The sequence below is a fragment of the Microtus oregoni genome, unplaced genomic scaffold (genome assembly GCF_018167655.1).
Source record: "Microtus oregoni isolate MIOR12 unplaced genomic scaffold, Mior012 000024F_ref0000369, whole genome shotgun sequence".
NCBI lineage: Eukaryota > Metazoa > Chordata > Mammalia > Rodentia > Cricetidae > Microtus > Microtus oregoni.
In genome coordinates, this window is record NW_024543083.1 from 11,059,758 (window position 1) to 11,082,414 (window position 22,657).

A 22,657-nucleotide genomic window follows, 5' to 3' on the forward strand; every position below is an offset into this window, starting at 1 on the left:
TCCACTGTGAACGTCTTCCATTAATCAGGCTGGCTATATTTAGGATGTCACAGAACCCATGACAACCCTACGAGACAGGCATTACCAGTCTATCTCCATTTTGTAGATTAGCAAGCTAAAGATGCTGGAGGTCATCAGCCCACCAATATTTGATGACTTAAGTGTGTCCTCCCAGGTTCGTGCACTGGGATCTCACTCCCATTACGAGGTCTCTGAGGGCACATTATGGTTAGTTTTAACTGTCAACTTGACATGACCTGGAATCACTTGAAAAGAGTTTCTTTTTAAAGAATAATGTTTTATTAACTCTTTGAAAATTTCTTACAATATATTTTGATCATATTCAACCACCCTAAATCCTCCCAGGTTCACCCCACCTCGCTATCTACCCAACTTCATGACCACCCCCACCATGAGTTCAATTTGTTTGCCCAAATACTCTCAGGTGTGAGGCCCATCCTGGATCATGGTCCAACCTACCATAAGTCATACTCGTAAGGAAATCTGGCTCTTCTTCTCCCAACAGCTGCAAATACCAATGGCTCCTCGGCCAGGAGAAGCTACCTCCCTGCCTCCCTGCTGGGATTTTATCTGGCTTGAGTTTGTCTTATACAGGTTTTAACAACCCATTGAGTTTATATTTACCACTGCACTGTTTCCTTAGCATCATCTACCAACTCTGGTTCTTACAATCTTTACACTCCTTTGGGAATAGAGTCTTAATGAGGAGTTACCTAGATCAGGTTGACCTGTTGGCATGTTTGTAGGAGACCATTTTGATTGTTAGTTAACGTAGGAAAACCCAGCCCATTGTGGGTGACACCATTCCCTAGTCAAGGCGTCTTGAAGAGCATGAGAGGATAAAGCTAGCTAAGAGCAATCAAGTAGCCATGCATCCATCTGTCTTGGCTCTTGACTATGGATGTGATGCTTTAAACTCTTGTCTTGCATTGTCCCACAATGATGAACTGTGCCTATAACTAATATCTAAAATAACCCCTTTCTCTCATAAAGTTGCTTTTTGTCTGTATTTACCATCATAACAGCAGAAAGAAAACTAAGACAGTGCATAGACTTAACCTATGGGCTTTGAAAAAGGTTCTGGTAGGATTTGATTAGAGTTAGAGATGGTCACCGGATTAGAAGACTGTAATTAAAATCATATAGGTTTTTAGGAAAAGGGAACAGTCAAAGGAGACATACAAGGTCCCTTATCTCTTGCTATCAATTATTATTAGTATTCTGCTATTGGAAAACAAGTTAATATATGGTCTATGGTTATAAGTAGCAGAGTCTAGATTAGGATCTAAACTGGCCCTACTTTAAAACTCTAGCTACACAGGATGTGGTGATGCACACCTTTAATCCAGCACTTAGGAGTTTGAGGCAGGCAGAGCACTGAGTTCAAGACCAGCCTGGTCTACAGAGTGAGTTCCAGGACAGCCAGGGCTACACAGAGAAATCCTGTCTCAAAACAAAACAAAATAAACAAAAACAAAACCCTCCAACTAGAATCACATGCTAACAGGAGAATTCAATTAAACAAAGGCGCACAGGTTAGGGACTTAGTAAATTGGTCAATGTCCAATTGATATTTCTGGGATCGGGACTGGGTTTGATCACACTGGATAGCCCTAGAGCAAACATTGGGTCTCATTCACTACACTTGACCCTGGGTTTCTAGACTCTACAGCTACCTCTTCCTTGAATGATCATGTCTCATTTAGGAAAATCTGGCCACAAGCACAAATTTTGTGCCTGTGAGGGCTAATCTTGGATGCCAACTTGAGTACATCTAGCTATTGTTGCTTTCAGGGGCTCTGGATGAACTGATAAATAAAAGGGTGAGCTCATTGAAAAACCTTAATTAGCCAGGCAGTGGGGCAAACTCCTTTAATCCCAGCACTTGGGAGGCAGAGGCAGGTGGATCTCTGTGAGTTCAAGGCCAGCCTGACCTACAAGAGCTAGTTCCAGGACAAGTTTCAAAGCTACAGTGAAACCCTGTCTTGAAAAACAAACAAACAAACAAACAAATAAAATAGACAGTCTAAAGTTTCCCAAGTGTGTCCTGGAAAAAAAATTGCTTCTCCAACAGTCATGAAGCCCAAGATATAGAAAATCAAACCCAAGCATTCATTAAAAACTTGGCTGACCTATGGGGCATCATGGAGAGAAGCAAGGTTTGGCACTGTGAGAAAGGTCAGAGTCCATGTGGAGAGGCCAGGAGAGGCTGATACAAGCTATGTGTACTGCTGATGGCAGATCTGGAGCCAGAAGACTTACGTAGTGAGTAAATCCCACATGTTAAACACTGAACTAGGGGATATGGATTACATGAGTAGGTTTTATTGGATCTGATTTTTCCCATGTCTTGGCCTTTTTCACTTGGAATAAGAAGTGTGTAACTTGCTTTTAAACTATATTCAACTTTTTAAGCACTGAAATTCACAAAAAGCTTTTTAAAATTGGACTATGTTTGATATTGTGATAGTAAGAGGACAGAGAAGGTGATGTGTCTGGATGTTAAGCTAACGTGAAATGGAGTGTTCCAGTTAGCTCTGACTGTCAACTTGAAACAGTCTAGAGTCATTTGAGAAGGAAGTTTCAGTTGAGGGGTTTCTCAATTTGCCTGTGGACGTGTATTTTGTGTAGGGAGGTGGTCTTGATTGTTGGGTCACAAAGGAGGTCCCAGCCCACTGTGGGCAGCATCATTCCCTAGGCTTTATGAAAAAGCTAGCTAAGGGTGAGCCTGCAAACGAGCCAAATGGCAGTTTTCCTCCATGTTTGTGCTTCAAGTTGCTGTTTGAGCTCCTATTTTGTTTCCCTCAGAGATGGACTATGACATGGAAGGGTAAGACAAATGAACTTTCTTCTTCCCAATTTGCTTTTGGTGATGGCGCTTGTCATAGCAAGAGGAAGGGCATGAGATCAGGGGATAGCAAGTCATAAGTGTGTGAGAGGCCAGAACAAAGGCCCACAGGGCTGTGGCAGTGTAAGGGGGAGATGTGGAACTTAGCATGGAAAATCAACCCCCAACTTGCCCCCCCCCAAAAAATGGTCACTGACTGTAGCTGCCATTACTCCTGGTATAACAATCAACCAAAAGCACATCCATGAACACTCTTAAAGGCAGCAGAGCCTGAGAGAAGAACCAGACTCCCACCCCTCACAAACTATTATAAGATATATAAAAGAAACCTAAAATGCAATTTACAGCAATGACAGTCCCCTTTAGAGAACTGAGTCTGTGGGGATCTGGGATGTGGGAGACTCTCATTGTTCCTGGCTGGGAAGATGGTACATGAAGGTCCTTTGACATGACAGTCATGCCCTGATGACACAGGCCAAGCTGGAGGAGAGAAGAGGGGTCAGAGATAGGTCCCGGTCCCCTCACAAGCAACCACTCAGGGACTCACCTTTGACAAGGTCTGGAAAAGCTGTTTACATGCAAGAATTTCTTCTAGACAGTCTAGCTGCCGGGGCCAAAAGCAAGTTACACTCAAGGTCATCTGCTCAGAAAAAAATATGAGTGTTGGCCTCGGAAGACAATCACACAGCCAGGACTGGCTCAGCGACCTGCGTGTCTAGTGCAAAATGAAATGCAGAGCCCCCTGTGCACAGACGAGGAGTGATATCAACATAGTCACCATGGAGCGTTGAAAGAAGCACTGACCCTTCAGAGGGTGACACCCCATACAACTGCCCAGGACGCCCACCATGAAGCCAGCGTTACTTACAACTGAAAAGAACCAAAACAAAACGCCCCCAAACCCAGAGCATTTAAAATACATCACCGGTAGAACAGAGAAATCAAATAAGGGTTGGACCTAAGGAACATAAACTCATCACCATGGGCCGTCCTGGGCTTCACACCCCTGGCTACAGCCCTTCTGGGTCTATCATGGGACCCCAAAAGAGAGAATCAAAGCATGTTGGGGTTGGGGAGGCAGCTCACAGGAGAGGGAGTCCTGCTATTCTAGACTGGCAGAGCTCTGGGATTTCTGAAGAACATTGACATTCCCCAGCAATTAAGTCAAATTAACATAATTCAAACAAAACATCTAATTTTAGCTATGTATAACAATTCTGCCTCAACAGAACAGACATTCCTACCTCATTCCAGGAGTGCCTGCCATGCCAGGGAGAGGCAGGCTGGAAGGCAAAGCCTTCTGACACAGGCCAGCACCAGATTGCTTCCATTTCCCCCCAAAACACAGGCTTCCAGTGGCTTCTAATCCTCAGTAATGGACCAATCTGCTGTCCCTCACACCTCCCTGTGCAGGGAAGACCAACAGCAACCGCCTTGCTGGTGTGAAACCCAAGGCCCCGAAGCTCTTGCAATGAATGAGTCTGCTGCCTCTCTGTAAAAGAGGAAAAATAATGCCTGTTCTAACCAGGTAGGAAATGAATGCCTGTAATCCTAGCATTCAAGAGGAAAGGCAGGAGGATTTCATGTTTGGCGCTAGCCTACATAGCTACTTCCAGGCAATCTTGAACTACATAGACCCTGTCTCAAAACAGCAATGACTGTGGATACAGCCCAGCGGTAGAACACTTACCTCATACGCGCAAAAGTCTGGGTTTCCGTGCCCAGTATTACATAAAGACAGTAATGATGCCTGTGCTGGCTGCTCTCCTTGAGGCTCAAAAGCATTCGTATCTGTTACCCTCTGTGTCTGAGCTATAGGCAAGTCACTGGGTCTATTCATTCAACTGACAGATTTGGGACCCATGAAGTTGACCTAAGTGGGCCCCTGTGCAAGTCCAGCATGGGAAGGAAACATTTAACCCAGTGGTTGGTAAGCGAGACTCAAAGGCCTAGGCCAGCCTACTGCCAGTTTCTGTGTGACTCCCAAGCTAAGAATGATCTTCACATACATGGCTGGGGTGAAATGGGTATTATTTCTAAACAATAAAGTCTGAATTTGAGTGTCTTAGTTAGGGTAACTATTGCTGTGGTGAAACTCCATCACCAAAGTAACCCAGGGAGGAAGGGGTTTATTTGGCTTACATTTCTATATCACTAGTCATAATGAAGGAAGCCAGGACAGGACACAAACAGGGCAGGAGCCTGGGGCCAGGAGCTGATGCAGAGGCCATGGAGGGGTGCTGCTTGCTGGCTTGCTCCCCTTGGCTTGTTCAGCCTGTTTTCTTATAGAACCCAGGACTACCAGCCCAGGAATGGCACCACCCACAATGGGCTGGGCCCTCCCCCATCAATCACTAATTAAGAAAATGTCCTCAGGCTTGCCTACAGCCTGGTCTTAAAGAGACATTTTCCCAATTGAGGTTCCCTCCTTTCAGATGATTCCACCTTGTGTCACGTTGACATAAACCTAGCCAGAATCCTGAGTGTTGATTAATAAAATTTATTGCCATACTCTTGAGTGCTCTGCCTGTGGCTGCTTCCTCACTCACAGCAGAACATTTGCAAAACAGGCCGAAATATTACTCCCTGCCGCATCACAAGTCTGTCAATAAAAACTCAGAGACCACAATTGGGCTTCAACCTGAAGCGCCAAAAAGCAAAGCAGCCAGCCACGGGCTCTTACCTCGACCTCAGTGGGAAATGGCGATCCTGCCTCCAGGATTCTGTGTCTGGGAGCTGTCTCCTCTCTTTTTATAATCTCACTAACTCTGGGATTAAAGGTGTGTGCCACTATCGCCTGGTTTCAATGGCAAGCTAGTGTGCCTACTGGGATTAAAGGTGTGTGTTATTGTTGCCTGGTCTGTAAGGCTGGCCAGTGTGGCTGTTTTACTTTTCTGATCCTCAGGCAAGTGTTATTTATTAAAATACAAGTGAAATGCCAGTACAGTTAAACTCTTATTTAAACACACCAAGCACTGAGGGCTGTGATAGACTATCAGTGCTCATGGAGCAGGAAGGGACAGCCTCTCTGCCCTATACAGTCAGAAAAGCCTTCCTAGAACGCGGTCACTCTTTCAAGGCTGATACTCGACTCTGACCCTTGAGGAAGTCATCCCAGACTGTTCCTTGATGGAAGAAAGATCCAAGTTCGTATGAGACTAGAGGTAGGGAACAAACCAAGAGTTCTCAGCAAGCCATGGCTTTCAGCGCTCCCCAACATTCCAAACTGAATATGGCATCCCCAAAGACTAACGAGGACACAGAGCAAGGAGCAGTTTGGGATCCTGTATTGAGGGCACATTTCTCCCCCTGGACCCACGAGAGGACGACAGCTGAACCTGAGCCCTGGTAGCTGTCTCCTCTTTTGCAGGCACCAGCAGATCCTGAATAATTTAGCAGCTGCAGCAGCAGCGCTGAGGCAGCTCCTGCAGCAGCTGCGCCGGCGGCCGCTGGCAATGGACCTGCTTCCACGCTGGACCACAGAGCAAGGGCCTCTCCTCCCCAAGTTCCCCCCTCTGTTTTAGACTCAGACACTCTGCTTCTAATAGCTGGGCTTTCTCGCCAGCCCACAGAGGAGTAGGGCCTAGACACGTATTCTAGAACTTGTTTGGCCGCTAAAAATAGCTATGTGCTGTGGACAAGCCATTTCCTTTTCCTCACTGAATTTTCCCTTGAAGAAGAGGCATCTGGGCTCTCCCAGACTCCCTCCAAGATGCTGTCTAGCTAGTACAAGGGCATACCTGGGATCCCGACTACAGAAGGGACCGAGGCAGGAAGATGCGTAAACCCAGGAATTCAAAGCCAGCCTGCACAACATAGCAAAACAAATAAAATGGTGAATACATGTAAATAAAATGTATAATTGCTATACATATAAATAAAAGCTGTATTTTTTTTATAAAGCAAGCTTGTTACCTAGTCTAGTCTAGGTTCTTTATTCTGCAGGTGAGAAAAAAGAAGAAGCCCAAATGAATGAAATAATTACTCGCAAGGTCATGCAGCCATTGCTTAAGAGGCAGTCTTAAGGGACCAGCATGCAATTCCTAACACTTCTATTCCAAGCCACCATTCATATACCACAGGTACTTGGACATGTTTCTGGTCATATTCAAGTTTCTCCCTCTCCCTCTACACACATGCATGCACATGCCCGCACATGCGCGCGCGCACACACACACACACACACACACTCACACACCTATGCCCACAGCTGTGTCTAGCTTGGCACCCATATTTGATGTGGTTGTGGGTTGGCCTTTTCTTCAACAGTCAAGGGAGCTGCTACATGGAGCTCACTTCAGCTCTGGGCTCTGTGCTGAGTTCAGCAACAGTGTCCAGGGGCTGGGACTCAGACAATAACGTGTTTGCCTTATAATCATGAGGACTTGAATTCTGCTTTCCAGTGCTCACCCCCCAACACACACACACAACTTGTGCAGTAGCATTTTTTTACAACCCCAAATGCTGGGGAAGTGGACACAGGCTGATCCCTAGAGCTTGCTAGTTATGCAATCTAGCAGAAACCTCAAGCTTTGGGTTTGAGTGACTGCGAGTGACCTCAAAGTCATCCTCTGGCCTCCAGATGCATGCACACTGGAACCCACACCCTACACAAACATACATTTTTTAAATGTCTTTAGTCCCTCCTATATCCATCCTGTCTTTCCCGTCAGTTTGCAGCCAGGCAGCTCGATGGAGCCCTGCTCCAGCTCTAGGAACTATGCCTTGATCTCCCTGAGCCTTTGAATCTCGGCTGTAAAAAGGATGTCCTGTGCACCAGCCAAGAGCGGAGAGTCTGGAGAGCATGAGAGACACTGCTTGCCCTCTGCATTCCCTGTTCAACCTCCCCTGTGGAGGAAACATCAGATGCAGCTGGATAATCCTCACTACTCTCCTGCTGGAAGCAGGGTGGGCAGGTGATTGATGAGGAAACCAAAACATGATGGGAACCCTGACCCACTGACCCTACACATGCCACCAAGTGTCTGTTACAAACTGGGGCTTCCGAGAGAGAGGCGGAGACTTTCCCCTCGGCTCTGCCACTTTGGACCACTGTGAAGTGCACTGTCTCTGTAGAATAGAAGCGTGCCTCCCCACTCCCTGCAGGGCTGCAAAGAAGATGGACGACATGAAGCCTTGGATGGCATGTGGGCTCTGATCTAGGGCCCTGTGCATCCTGCACCCCAGGGCATCCGATGGCTCATCTTCCAGAAACACAGCTACAGAGAGTTTCTAGGTCGATGGCAGCCTCCACCAAGCCATTGCGTTCCCGGGACACTTTCTCTTCCCCAACCCCTGCAGAACAGCTACTGAACAAAACACCCGGGCTTCCATGAGAACAAGGAAGCAAGGCACTTGAGAATGGGAGAGATGGCCCCTGGTGCAAACACTGGTTCAAAAAGAAGTTCATGGCGGAGTAATTGCGGGGGCATACCTGTGAACCTAACACTGGGAAGGCTGAGGGAAGAGCATTGAGTTCAAGGTCCGCCTGGGGGCCATGGCAAGGCCCCGTCTCAAATGTCTAAGAACTGGAGATGCAGACCAGCGACAGAATGCTGACCCAGCATGTGCAAGACCCTGGGTTCCAGCTCCAATATTTGGTTTGCAGAACCAAAACGAAACAGAATTTTCAGAGAAATTTAGTAATTGAAAATTCTAGGAAGTGCTCCCAATAGATAAATTCATTTTCTCTCTGAGTTAGATGTTGAGTGTTCTCCAAAACGTGTGTCTTTAAAGCTTGGTCCCCCAGGTAGCACTATTGGAAGGTATGGAAACTTTAGCGGGGAGTACAAAGGTCTTCAGTTATATGTCTTTGATAGGAATCTGAGACTCTAGCCTTCTATGATTTGAGTAGGGCTCCACCATGTGCTCTTAGTTATCACTATATGGCATCCCAACCAGAGGCCTAAAAGCAATGTGCCTGCCTGATGGTCTTGAGACTCCAAAACTGTGAGCCAAACCAACCCGTTTCTCTTTATAAGTTAATTATACCACTTGTTGCCACAACACCCAATGAAACCCAATGAAACCTCTAACAGTCTCCAAGACACCTAGGTCTCCTAAGACAACAGGTCTGACCAGCAAACTGCATCTTGTATGCCACAGAATGCTGAATCTGCTTTCAAGGAAAAAGGGGTAGCCACAGCTAGTCAGTCCTCTCCCCCAGAATCAGAGTGCCCTACACTGCTCTCAGGTACAGGAGATGATACTCCCTCCAGTTGTGACCTTGAGAGCAGGCCACAAGGTCAGTCACCTTGCACTGTGAAGAGTAGGTCATCAGGATCCTGACTCCTTCATGTACACCTGTGGCCCTTACTCCCTCAGATGCCACTATAATAAAAATAAGAGGAGAAAGAGGAGGAGGAAGAGGAGGAGCCTCATCCCCCCCTAAATAAGGCAGACGGAGTCACAGGATACTGAAACACACAGGCTCTGCAGCAGCAGAGACCTATACTCCAGTCACCTCACATGCCGACTGAGCACAGATAACCTTCCAGCAGCCGTGGGCTCAGTCTGTCCACTGTCCCCTCCGCATCTGCTCACAGCAGCATCAGCGTTGGGGAACCAGGCGCTGCACAGACTGGACACAGAACGAGCAAAACCACAACTCTGTGTCGGGTACCTTCCATGTATTCGTTAATATCCATTTACTGCTGAGTTTGTCGTCTTATAGGGTGGACTATGACATGGGGCAATGGGAAGGAAACAATGCAAAGGAGCAGCCCGTGTGGGGCGCTAGCCCAGGACCATGGAGAGGGCTGGCAGCAGTCAGCTAATAGGTGGCCTGCTGCCCTTGGAAAGAATTTGGCCCTGCCCTAGAGGCCTTGGAAAAGTAACTTGAAGGGGTCCACGAAAGGGAGTGACAACCACCAATTTTATGGACTGAAGAGGTGGCTCGGTGGTTAAGAGCACTGGCTGCTATTCCAGAGGATCGAGGTCCGATTCTCAGCACCCACGAACTGTAACTGTCTGTAACTCCAGTTCCAGGGTATCTGATAACCTCTTCTGTCCTCCTTCAATGCCAGGCCCACAAGTGGTACACAGACATAGATGCAGACAAAATACCCATGCACATAAAATAAAATATTGCTAAAGTAACTCTGGCAACAAGAAGAAACACTGGGTTGGATGGGCAAGAGCAGCAAAGCTTCTTGGAAACAGCACAATTGAGACCAGAGGGCAGAGGAGCGTCTGCCCCACCGTGTGCCTGCCAGCCCTTCAGAACCCTTTATTAGTACTGTGTGTGCATGGTCCACGCAGGCGTGTGTGCCACTGTGTGCATGGGAAGGTCAGAGGACAACTTTGTTCTCCCCTTCTACTTTGGTTTGGTCTCTAGGGATCCGATTCAGGTCATCATTCTTGCAAAGCTGGCGCCTTTCCGGCTGAGTCAGCGTCCCTCCAACCTGACACCTATCAACCCCTTCACTGAGAGTTGGCGGCATGGCGGATCCCCTGTGCTGCACACAGCACTTTTCCCCATCTGCTTTGTGGCAGCAATATTGACATTTGGGTGGAAAGCGTTAAAACTGGAGGAGGCTAGGTTGCGTTCAGCGGTGGAGCACTTGGTTGGCGTGGGGGAAACCCTGGATTCTATCCATAACAGATTACATGACAAACAGGCAGAGATAATAGACTGATAAATTCGAACGTCGTTTCAATGTCCTTCAAATAGAGCTGTGGCCAGCATAAATTCCTAAGTTCATTATGTGTAAAACAAGGAAGAAGACACATACACACACACACACATGAAACTTTGTCGATAGTCTAATGGTTTATTCAACTTAAAGCAGAAAAAAAAATAGCCCTCCCTTCCGAGTTCAGCAGTGGTATCATGGTGCCAGGCAACCGTCAGCGAGAGGACAGTGATGGTGGGCATCACCCCATATTCCATCAGTCTCCAGTTCCACGTGACCTCAGAGCAGAAGCTCATTTCCAGGGTCAAGGGTAGACAGAAATCAATGCAGTCCTGTGGACAGCTCTCACATGGATCTGCTAACCATCCATGGTGAGGGGGGAGTTGCGTCTGTACTCCTGCACACGGTGCAGACCCCAGAGCTGTTCTGGCTTGGTTTGTTTCTGAGTGAGCTATGGTCGGATTCACATTTCTCCAGTCTTTCCTAAGTCACTTCCGAAAACTCTGGTGTTACTAAACAAACATTAGAATCAACCTTCATAGCCATCTCTGGAAAGGAACTCATAATATTTAAGTTATATACAAGTGGGACTAAATTTTCATGCTTTAAGTTTTATTAGAGTTAAAGAGGAAAATTCCGATGGCTAGATTTTCTGAAATCTTATTTATCCTCTCAGACATGAGGTTCTCTTTGCCACTCACATCCCCACAGCCTCTTGTGCCTGTGTTGGGGTTTTAGATTGCCCGGGGTGGATGTTGGAGGTGGGTGGGAGTGGAAACCTGAGTGAACTGAAATCACTGAGTGCTTACTAGATTCCCGATAGTTTATGCATGGTAATTCTCCTTCCAGAATACTAAAGCCATTCTGAGGTTCAAGGGACCTTACTCAGAGATAACCAGGAGTATTACTGGGAGGGAGCCTTACCTGGTGGCTATTTAGAACTAGGAAGGCAACGTTGAGCTCTGATGGAGGAGTTGCCGTAAGTGAATGAAGCTAAGGATTTAGATGCAGGAAACTCTAGCAGCAAGTGAAAGCCTTCATTCTTAAGGTCCTGAAGATGTTTGCAGTTCATCTCAGAAATGACAGGATGGTAAATTTATGATCGACCAGGCGACCCAGGGATAATAAGGCTGGAGTTCATTTCAGGGAAATCAGGAGGTCAAAGAAGGTTTTGAGTAGGAAGCAAAACTGATTTGCATTTTTGGAGGATCACCCCAGAGGCTGAGTACAGTATGAAGCCCAACACCTATTTTCAAAGTAGTTTACAATGGACTCATTCCATGCCCAGATGTCTTAAGGACCGTGGTCCAGCTCCACTTTGAGTAAGGACACTGTCGCCTACTTGGCTCTAGTCCACATCACCTTGGGATTCTTAATTGGAGTGTGACATCATCTATCAACTCCAGCTCTGCTCCCCAGAAGGCTGGGCTCAGATGTCCTCTTTGACAAGCAGGGCATCCTTCGTCTTTTTCTTCTGTCTATGCATAAATTATCTGTGTCGGGTTTTTTTTAATTGTGTGAATACAGAGAAGAATTAAAAGGAAAACTTAATTGTCTATAAACACACATCAAAGATGATCAGTGTCGCCAAGTTTGGTGGTATATGTTTGCAAGGCCAGCGCTTGGGAGACTGAGGCATGAGATCACTTGAGTCCAGGTTTCCAAGACCAGGCTGAGTGACACAGAAAGACTCTGTCTCCTTAAAGAACAACGGAGCAAACAGAAGCACTGTTCTTGGAATGTATAGCATGCTAGCAAATAGGTAATTGTGCATCAGCCCCTTCTTTAAAGTAAGCTGGGCAGGGTGCGGTGGCAGAAGCTGAAGGTGTTTGAGGCCAGTCTGGGCAATTTAGCAAGACTCTGCCCCCGTCTTTTTAGGGGTGGGGATGTGGTACCCACCGTGCTTGCTCATGTGGAGGCCAGGGATGGCTGCTCTATCTTTGTCCTATATCTTCCTCTATCATTGTCCACCTTGTCTTTTGAGAGAGCATCCATCACTGAACCTTGAGCTCATTGACCTACGCCACTGGCTGCCAGCAAACTTCAAGGCTCTGCTCTTGCTCCCAGCCCTAGGTTACAGGCACCCAACTTTTCATGTGGGTGCTGGGGATCCAAATCGAGGTCTTCAAACTTGTGCAGCAAGCACTTAACTCACTGAGTTGTCCCCTTAACCCAAAACACTATCTCGACACAAAAAGTTTGAAAACTGGCTGGGGACCTAGCTCAGTGGTAGGAAGTTTGTATAGCATACACAAGGCCCTGAATTCAGCTCCTGATAACACACACCACACCCCAGCAAGAGGGAGAATGGTGGCCTTGCCCCCTCTAGCCCACCTCTAGTGTGGGGTTCTCCAGTAACATCTTTCAGCTCTTGTGTTCGCTCAGCTCAGAATTTAAAGAACCCAGAATGCCTACATTCCAGGCCTTGCTAGAGGGCACCGAGTTGAACAGATCCCCACCCATATTTAAGATGTTCCCATATATTCTCTCTCTCTCTCTCTCTCTCTCTCTCTCTCTCTCTCTCTCTCTCTCTCTCTCCCCCTCTCTGCCAGGGAGCTACTTAAGGGCATAATTCCGAGAAAGCACTCATTGTTTTCCACCACTCCTTTCTTCCTTAGCTCAACAAAGGATGCCACCAACTACCGACCCAAACACCAAGGCAAAAATGAGTCCCTGTAAATGCTGAATCCCACAAGCATACACATCTACGATCAACAACTTTTGTAGGTCAACGTATATGCAAATATGCTAACATGCGACAAAGGGGACTTGGAACTGCCCTAGAGTACGCCTCTCCAGTGCTCACACAGGGGACTCCACTACCCAAACAATTCTCTAGTTTTTCATTGGTTTTAGGTCCCTACCTGCCATCCCAGCTCAGGACAGCCTGGGCATAGGTGTTGTTTCTATTACTTGCTTACCTCAGGCTGAAGTAATGTTCTCTGCCTCAGAGTCTCCTCTGCCCTCCTGATTGGCCCACCTGAGATTCTTCTCCAGCCTGTGCTGCTAGCTCCCCTTGCTAGGCCCACAATTCCTGACCACCTCCACACCCAGAGTACACTTCCTCGCTGCCACACATGCTACTTGCACGATTGGATGCTCTGTCCTACACATCTGGATGACCCCTATAAGCCCAGAGAGACCTCATCCAGCAGTTACTCTCACCACCCCAGGGGCCCTCCCACACATCTTTTATCTAAGACCAGTTTTGTGCAACCAGGCTGGTTTGCGGATCATCCCTAGACAACTCTAAGGCCAGCTCTTACCCATTTCTGGCAGTTCTGATGAACCTTAGAGGTCTGCACTCGCTCTGTGCATTCCCTGTAAAATGCAAACGCCCTCGATAACAGGAAAAAGGAGGAGGCCATGGCGGAATGCGGCTGCTGCGCAGTTACTCACATCAGCACGCTACTGAGTGATTGCACGGCCAGGATGCCGATTATGTGCAGGCGGAGGAAGAGCTGAATCAGAAAGTTAGGGAAACATTTGTCAAGACAGACGAACCGGAAGGAAAGGAGAGGGTTCCTAGCACCCAGTCTTTACCCCTGCCTTCCTCTGGATGCTCAGCTAGGAGTTCCCAGCCACCAAGCAGGCTACTCCAAAACATCCACAGGAGCCTTTGGACAGAGTCGAGGCAGCTGCAACCAGAGCCCTGCTGCTCTGTGCTAAGCCTCTAATTTGTAATCCCTTCCTTTCCAAGGAGGGAGGGCACCTATGCTCCACTTTGGGATGCCTCAGTCTTCCTTGAAAAACAAGCAAACAGCAGAGCAATCTTTTCAGAGGCAAAGGATCTGGTCACATTGGAAGTGAATGAGACAAGAAGTCCAAAGTAATTATCTGGCTTCAGTCTGACGATGTATAATACAAGTTTTCCTTTTCTGGGGAATATGATGTGCTTGGTGCTCCTAAAATCCAGATCTTTCCCCCACCCATAAGTCCAGTAAATCCATAATCCAACATGCCTCATCCTCTGTGTGTCCTACACCCTGGAGTCATTGGCCATGGTCTTGATCATGACTGGTCTCAGAGAAACCAGGAACCACTTTCATGTGACCTATTTCATGTGACCTACTGACATACAGCTGCACCCCCATGCTGGGCTTTAACAAAGCCTGAAATAGTCAAGCTCATGCCACAATACGGACTGCACAGACGATTGAGTGGGTATGGGACAATAAATCTATTCCAAATAGCAACTTCATTTCTTTTCTGGAAATGAAATGAAGGTGTAGTTTAAAGTAGACTTTTGCTCATTGAGTGGCACTGAGATAATAATGTGTTGTCCTTCTCGGATGGACACCAACGTTTCACACTGAGGTTTGGCCGTAGGGTTCAACCAAAAACAATTTATTAGCCCTGTACTACCAGATTTCCACCACTATAACAAATAGCTGAAATAATGCCCATTGGCTCACAGTTTTGGAGGTATCAGTCTGTGGATGCTTGGCCCTGTTACCCTGAAGCCTGTGATGAGAACAGCACACAGTAGTGGGGAAAGCTTGGTAAAGCCAAACCACTCACTCTACCACTGGGGCACAAGAGAGAGCAGAAGTCAAGTTTCCACAATGCACTTCTAAGCCACATTTTTTCAGTGACTCGATGACTTCCCAATAGGGTCCACCTCCAAAATGTCCCATTAACTAAGTGAAGCACCTGGCCTGAACGTGAACCTTGGGAACATTTCCGATACAAAGCGCAGTAGCCATCTTGTACAACCCATGTTACCACAGCCTCTTATGAGCACAGCCCTCACCTGTCGGCTAAAACAGAAGAATTTAAATTTGACGTCTTGTCATATTGAGAAGACCAAAGCAAAACTGGTAAATGAGCAGCCTTTGCCGGGATGAGGAAAACAGAGGCTTGGGGGCAAGGCACAACCTGTGCCACTTCCTAAGGAGGTCCACGGTCTAGGCCGAGTATCAGCTTCCGCCTCATCTGCTCTGTGGGGCAGCTGTGAAGAGCAGACTGCAGAGTGCTGGGTACACCAGGCATTGCGCTTCTGTATCCAGGGTGCTCTAGCTTATGACTGGGAAGTGGAAGATACCATGCACCGGGAAAGGAAGAGCTAGGCTGGCCTTGGACAAGAAACAAGCTGGAAAAACCCTGCCTTCAGCCACAGCCAGAGCTAAAGGGACTGCTTCCTATTTTTGAGGTTCTTCATGTACTACAATCAAGTGTCAAAACAGGGTTATCAAAGTGGTACTATGTTTTAAAGTCTTGCAATTATTAATAAATGGTTGCTTCTGACAATCCACATGCAGTACAAAAGTTAGGCGATTCAAAAACAGAGTGAGGAGTGCACACACAAATATCACCTCACCCTACAACATTTGCCAGCAAACTGGCCTAGCCACAGGGCCAAGGTTTGAAGACATAAGGAACACCATTATCTGAAGCCTACAACTTAGCTCTTAGGTTGAGTTTATAAACCCATTGGGAGATAACCGAGGTTTTAACTTGTAGCTCTTTGCCAGTACGAGTCCCCTGCCTAACTTGCAGTCCCCAACCCTGCCCCGCTCTATCCCACCAACTCCCCCACAGTTAAGCAGGTGCACTCTCCACCATCTCCACTGCCCAGAAGCTGGGCAAAGGAGGAGAGCCAAGAGCTCTTCTGTGCCTGCAGCCAGGGCAGGAGTTTTCTTTTTTTCCTGCCTACACCTTTCCACTGTGTATTCACAAGGCTTTGGCTCCTTGAGGCCCTGTTAAGAAACTGTTGTTCCAAACAGCTCAAACCACTTGATATGTAGCACAGCAGACACCCTGCAAGGACTAGCGACATGCTCATCAGCAGAATGCTACACCCAAAGACCACCTAGTCCCCCTGCCTGGCTGAGGTTGCTATTGCAATGCAAATGACTTGGAAAAGATGCATCAGGCTCCCTTCCAATCTCCCCCAAAGATAGCCAAAGAGTGTAGTTTGCACCTGAACACATGCCGCAGCCAAGACAATGCCTGGGCCAGCCAAAACAAACGTAATTCACTCATCAAACCATTAATTCTACAAACATCCATTGCACGCCCCTTGCGTGTGAAGGACTGAGCTAGGCAGTGAGCACCTAGTCACACACAGAACATGGCCAAAGCTTGCTGTGCATCAGCATCCGACATGAAGACGGTGTACAGAATGAAGGCCGCGGAGAGAGCCCCATTAACGCTACCCCAGAGTACTCACAGGCTTGGAACTCCTGAAAGAGGCTCTGTCTGCCATCAGCCACCCACTGCTGCTTCCTTGAATTCTGCCCCTCCTCAGTCCTCTGCCTAGCTTTCTCTCCAGCCTCCACAATCTCTTTTTCCTCCTCGCTGCCATCTCTGGATGAACACCAAAGGCACAGATTCTCATTCTCACAGCTGCCTCAGCCCTAGAAGACTCTCCTTTTAAATGCAAATGCCTTTCCAGAGGCCGCACCATCTATTCCTTTCCACTCTAGCCTTCAGAAGCAAGGGAACCTAGCAGGAAATGTCAGGATGGCTGTGTTTGGCTCTTTAAACAGTAAAATAAAACAAGCCGCAGCGAGGCACAGCAAGGGCTTGATGAGGACGTTGCTCCTTCACTAGAAAACTGAATGGAGCACCTTCAGAGCTCCCAGGTTGCATTCCAGTCCCGGAGCTGAGTTCTCTATGTGTGTCAGTCAGTGCGGCACATCAACTCCCATCCCTGACGCACAGCCCCCTTAGTAAGCACCTTCCCACACATTATCATAACTGCAAAGGCAGCAGCCACCATTCAGGTTACAACCGCGATTATTCCTACAAATGAGAGGGCTGTGGCTCTGCTCAGTCAGCCCCAGTTAAGCAGTTACCTGTGAGATAGACACCTTTCCTTCTAGTAAATGCAGCGTGTCCTTGGCTCAGGTTCCCACTGCCATAAATTGCCCTGTCTCCGTAGTAATGTATCCATTTGTATGTAGGAAGTTCTTTTTCTACACTCAAGGGAGATGGCTCCAGAGCCTTGGGTCATCTGTAAAATCATCGATAGTCCTCCATTGTTTGACTTTAATATGCTATATCTTAAAACATTGCTTCTCCAGTAAACATTGGATTTAGACCTCACCTTATATAAACCTGCTTCACATAGACCCAGGAGGAACATTCTCAAAATTATCCTTTTTGGGGGGCTTGGGTAGAGCACCTGCTTAGCATGAAAAGGCCCCAGATTTGATACCCAGCATCCTTTGCAAAATAAATGAAAACAAACAAATAAATAAATAACCCTTCCCAGATTGCCTTTTGTTCCTCGCTTTTTCTTCTGGGGTCTCCCTCCTCCCTGTAGTTTCATGGTTTACGGTAGGTTTTAGCTGCATTGCCTTCTCTGACCGTCCAGACCATCTCAATGTTTTATAGAACTCACAATCACTAGAAATACAAAGAAAGTAGCCCTGCCTACCCTCACAACGCATCCCCCAATAAAGAATGTGTCCTGGGAGTTCACATCATCTCTATCAGTTCGAATAAAAACTTCCTAGATGTTGTGCCAATCACAGCTCTTGGGATCCTGCAGAAAACCATGAAAATCCGTATGGAAGATTTCAGAACACCTACTGACGCAGTATGCTGTGACCAGTTAGTAAGTCAAAACAACGCAATTCAGAAAGAAGGCAACCTATTGTCATCTAGCACTAACATGCGGAATGAAGTTTTCCAAGAATGCAAAAGATTAAGATCCAAGAAGTAAAGTGAATATCGGAATTGCTGTGTTTACATGGGTGCAAGGCATGCAGTCAAAGAGATTTCGTAGATGATAAAAAAAATGAAATCAAGGGGGGGGAGAGTTTCGTTTTGTGTGTTAGTCAGTGTTAACCCTAGTATCTGTAGCATGAAAGAGGAAGCTCAAGGCAAGAACGGGGGTTAAAAACAAGGAGTGAGTTTTGGAGATGATTGCTTTGCCCCAAGATCGAGAACAAGAATGGAAATACAGAAGGTTGACACCATCGCCAAGAAAGTGGGTGAACCCCAGGCACTCTGAAGTACACTTCCCTGCTAACTTACAGGACTGGCATCTGAGACCCTAACAGGGACCTGATAGGATTCTGCTTCTAAGTGTCATCAGACCAAGCGGATTCACTATTGTTTTGGAAAGACCTCTTCCACTCTTGCTTAAGGAGTGTGTTGTGGTGAAATTACTATTTACATGCAAGGTGCCAATATCGGTATGGGGAAAGAGGGGTAGGAGTGGGGGAGACACTTGTATTTTTCAGGGGTATGGTGATTCTTTAGGTTAAAATCAGTGAACATCTCAGCTCACCCAGTGTCTTCAGGAAAAGAGCCAATATCTGTCCTGCCACCTACTGCAAGGTAGACTGTTCCCTACACTGCTGTCAACTGCAGCTTCCACTTTTCTTCTCAGAATGAGACGATTTCAGGGAGGAAGTCTTTCTCAAGCAAGGGCAATGCCTCTGTGGGGAAGCCCCAGGAACCCCATTCTCGGGCCAGGGGACATTCCTGTAGTCCCACACCAACTTCTCCAGGTTAAAATGGCTCTCTGAAGCGAGGGTCTAGCCCTACCTCGGACTCCCAGAATTCCATCCGTGCTCTCCTAACCTGGGCATTTCTGCAGCTCTAGCCGGTGGTAGAGGCAGCTGCTGGGTTGCTGTGGACCTCCAGATGTTGGTAGTTAGACAGTGGGTCTAGTCGAAGGTGGCCCTTAGCATGCACTGGTCAGAAAGCAAGGACCGCAGATAGCAACAGTTGCTTTCAGGGGTCTGGATCCCTGGGGTTTCAGCATAGACCCCTGTCCCATGAAAGATTCCCCGATTCTGACCCATGGAAGTGCCCTTCTCCGACCAGGCCTTGGGTCGGATTGGACAACCCCAGAGAGGCTTCTAAGGGAATTTCCTCCTCCCTGTCACCAGCTACTCCTCTGGAATGACCTTAACATAAAATGTTGCCAAATGCCCAAGACTGAGTGGCGTCTTCTAGATTCTCCCGCGGACCCACAGGGTCAGGAAGGGCAGTCGCCCCGGTCGTCCTAAGAGATCTGGGGAGGATGCTCTTTCCGTGCGGCGCAGGAGAACTAACTGGTCACCTGAGCAGGAGCGGGCAGTGCCACCTCTGGAGCGCCTGTCGCGATCACCCAAAGCAGCTCCCCAAGAAAGCCAGGCAGCCAGCACGAAAACGCCGCGGTGCAGCCCCTTGCCGGCTCCGCCACCCTAGAGGCGGCAAAAGTTCCTCCCAAGCGCGCGGGCCTGCCGGCCTCTGTTCAAGGTGCTGAAGGGACTCTCCGGGCCAGCGCGCCCCAGCCGCCGGGCCACCAGCCGCGTGCCCTGCCCGCCACCCCCATGGCGCTCCGGGAGGGTCAGCCCCAGAGCGGCCGATCGAGCGCCTTCCCGCAGCTACTCCAGGCGCCTCGGTGCGGGGCCGTCGCCGCCGCCCCCTTACCTTCTTCTTGCGGTCACGGGAGCGGTTCCGCCGCTTCCTGTTGGATTCCTCCTTCTCCTTCTGCTCCTGGAGGGCCTGCGCCTCGATGTCTTTGATTTTCTTCAGCTGTTTGGCCGCCTGAGCCATGGCGGGTCGCGGCGCTCGGTCCCCGCCTCCCGGGCCCGCTCACTCTGCGATCCGCCGGCGGCGACACCCTCGGGGAAGAGCCGGCTCCTTCGGCTGCGCAGAGCGCTAGCCGCTCGCCCGCGGCGGCCAAGGCTGCGGCGCCCGGGGACCGGGTGCGGGGCACGGAGGGCGAGGAGAGGCCGGTGCGCGGCTACCCGAGCCCCGGGGTGGCGCCTCCCGCCGCGGCCGGAGCCTGCTCGCCCGCGCCCCGCACCGGCTCTGGGCTCGCCGCGCGCCCTCGCCGCGCCCGGGCCCCCCCTCTCCTGCGGCGGCGGCGGCGCGGGGGGCGGGAGGGGAGGAGGCTCGTACTGCGGCGCGGGCCGCGGAGGGCGGACTCGCGGGCTCGCGGGAGGCGCGGGGGCAGATCGGCGAGGCCACCCCACCAGACTGGGCGCAGGGCGCTGCGAGCGCCGGATCCCCACTGTAGCGAGGCCCCGGGGCACGGGAAGGGATACGGTAGGGGGCTCGCCTTTGGGCGACTGGAACAAAGCGGGAGCGCTCAGCCCAAGCCCGAACCGGGCGACCCTGCGGACCCGCGTGCCTGACGCCGGCGGAAACGCCAGCATCACCGGGCCAGGCTGCGGAGCGTGGGACCTGGGCGCCGCTGCGGCACGGACTCCGCTAGCACCGAGCCGGGCCAGGGGCGCCCTCCGGAAAGGGCCGCGGATCCTGCATGAGAACCTGGTTTGCCCGTGTCAAACCAAGAGGGCCTTTCGTTCGCATATTTACCAACTATAGGTAGAAAATGTGTCTGGCGTTAAGTGATTCTTTTTCTTTTCGCTCTGTTTAGACTGGAGCGAAACTGGGTCTCCTCACCAGGGACCGCCCACCTTGCTTTAGCAGGTCTCTCCCCACCCTCCGAAGGCACTGTGGTTGAGACCCGTGTTCAGCTATAATCTTACCAGTTGGGGTCACGCAGATACCATCGCAGACTGTGGGAGGGGGAAGTGGCTTACACTCATTTCACTACTCAGTCATGTGACAGACGGGGAAACTGAGGCCCAGACCTATGAACGTTGCGGCTCCCAACCTACTTCCTCCCTGTCCCGCGGGATGTTGAGGACAGAGTTTTGAACACCAGTGTTTGAGACTTGGAGAAGTTATTATGAAACAGCCTGCTTCCTCCTGCCCCAACCCCCAACCCAGTCTGTGTAGAGGTTTAAAGTAGCCCTGGAGAGCAGGGGGAAGGAGTAGCGATGGGTACCGTGCTGCCCCTTATCCCACAAACACATCTCGCTCAGTGACTTCCATTTCTGTCTTCCCCTCTGGGCACTTGACAGGAAGCAAGTTGCTGGCCGAGCCTAGGGTTTTCACGGCTCTAACTGCTGTCTCTTTCCGCAAACACCAATCACATAGGCAACTTCAATTGTCCTACATTATCTTCAATGTAAAGAAACTGGAAAGCTGACTTAAAATGTATTTTTAAGCCTATATACCCCCAAACCATCATTTCAACCCATGAAGTTGATATATTATTGATGAGATTTTACATTTTTCTGCTGAGTCTTAAGAATCCAGTCTATTCTTGTCCAGATTAAAATGAGACACAGTCCCTTGCCACCACGGGTCCCTCTTTGGTCACTGCACTGGAGAGCTTCCCTTGGCTGTAACCGGCCTGCCCGGAACAGTACCCTCTGGAGCCGCAGGCCCCATGTCTTTTGTATCCCTCTCACCACAAGTCTCTTCTCTGTAGTCAGGATATTTTCAAACAGATAAAATTGTTAGTTCCCTCCAAACATCGCTTTTGTTCCAAAATGAAAATCAAAATCTGATCTATTACCTACAAGGACCTGAATGACCAGCCCCATCCTGTCCCCCAGTTTCTCACTCTAGGACTTTTCGGTGCTCATGTGTCACCTAAAGGTGCGGATGCTTTTTACCACAGGACCTACATCCCTGCTGCCCTAGTCCAGACTGCTCTGTCCCTATTCCCCCTTCTTCCCTCCCCTCGGCTCAGCAGAGCTCCGAAGCCCCCAGAGAGACGGCTTTCCACTGTAACACACTGCAGGTGCGCTCTCGCTACACCTGGCATGGGATTCTTTTACTTTAGTGTGGTCAGGTGGGTTGACGCATGCCTCCCGACTGAATTTTTAAACTCCAGAAAGAGAGGCCCAGGGCTTTTTAGTTCGTCTTTGCATCTTCAGCACCATGGCCAGTTCCACACATTCCCGGAAGCTCGGGGACTGGCAGTTAAAACCAAGTCAGCTGTGTGCTGGGGTAAGGAACATGATTTCAAACAGCAGCAGTAAGACACAGAGAGGACTAAACTGGTGTCTGTCCAAACCTGTCTAAACCACCTTTAGTTCCAGAATACAGACGTCTCCTGCACATTAAAATCTCTACAGGATTTGAGATTTGCCTTTGAAGGCAAATTAAATTAAAACAAACTTCTCCCAAGACTGAGAGCGAAGAGCCTTAGTAAGAAACAGATCCTGCCTCAACTGTCCCTGGCGTCATCACTAAGGTGGTGGCTCTGACCCTGGACTTACACAGCTCCCATGGGGCCAGGTGTGAGTGCTGTTCAATTTCATGACCCTCTTGCCAGATGTTTCTCCTAGGATTGGTGGATTGGTGATGTACTGGAAGACCTCTGCCACAGGACGAAGGTACAGGC

General features: G+C 49.0%; 1 protein-coding gene across 8 annotated transcripts in view; it reads right to left on the bottom strand.

The window, feature by feature from the left end:
* The window catches only part of Ank1 (ankyrin 1), a 178,199-nt gene extending 157,763 nt beyond the window's left edge, over positions 1 to 20,436 (bottom strand). For 3 of the 8 annotated variants that reach the window (XM_041673659.1, XM_041673653.1, XM_041673648.1), the window contains exon 1: positions 19,879 to 20,427. In XM_041673659.1, coding sequence (XP_041529593.1) covers positions 19,879 to 20,004 — 126 coding nt within the window. In that variant the 5' untranslated portion in view covers positions 20,005 to 20,427. Of the gene's footprint in view, positions 1 to 19,878 lie in introns of all 8 variants that reach the window. The other 5 variants (XM_041673649.1, XM_041673647.1, XR_005976283.1 and 2 more) reach the window with 4 other exon arrangements.
* Between the last annotated feature and the right edge of the window lie 2,221 nt (positions 20,437 to 22,657).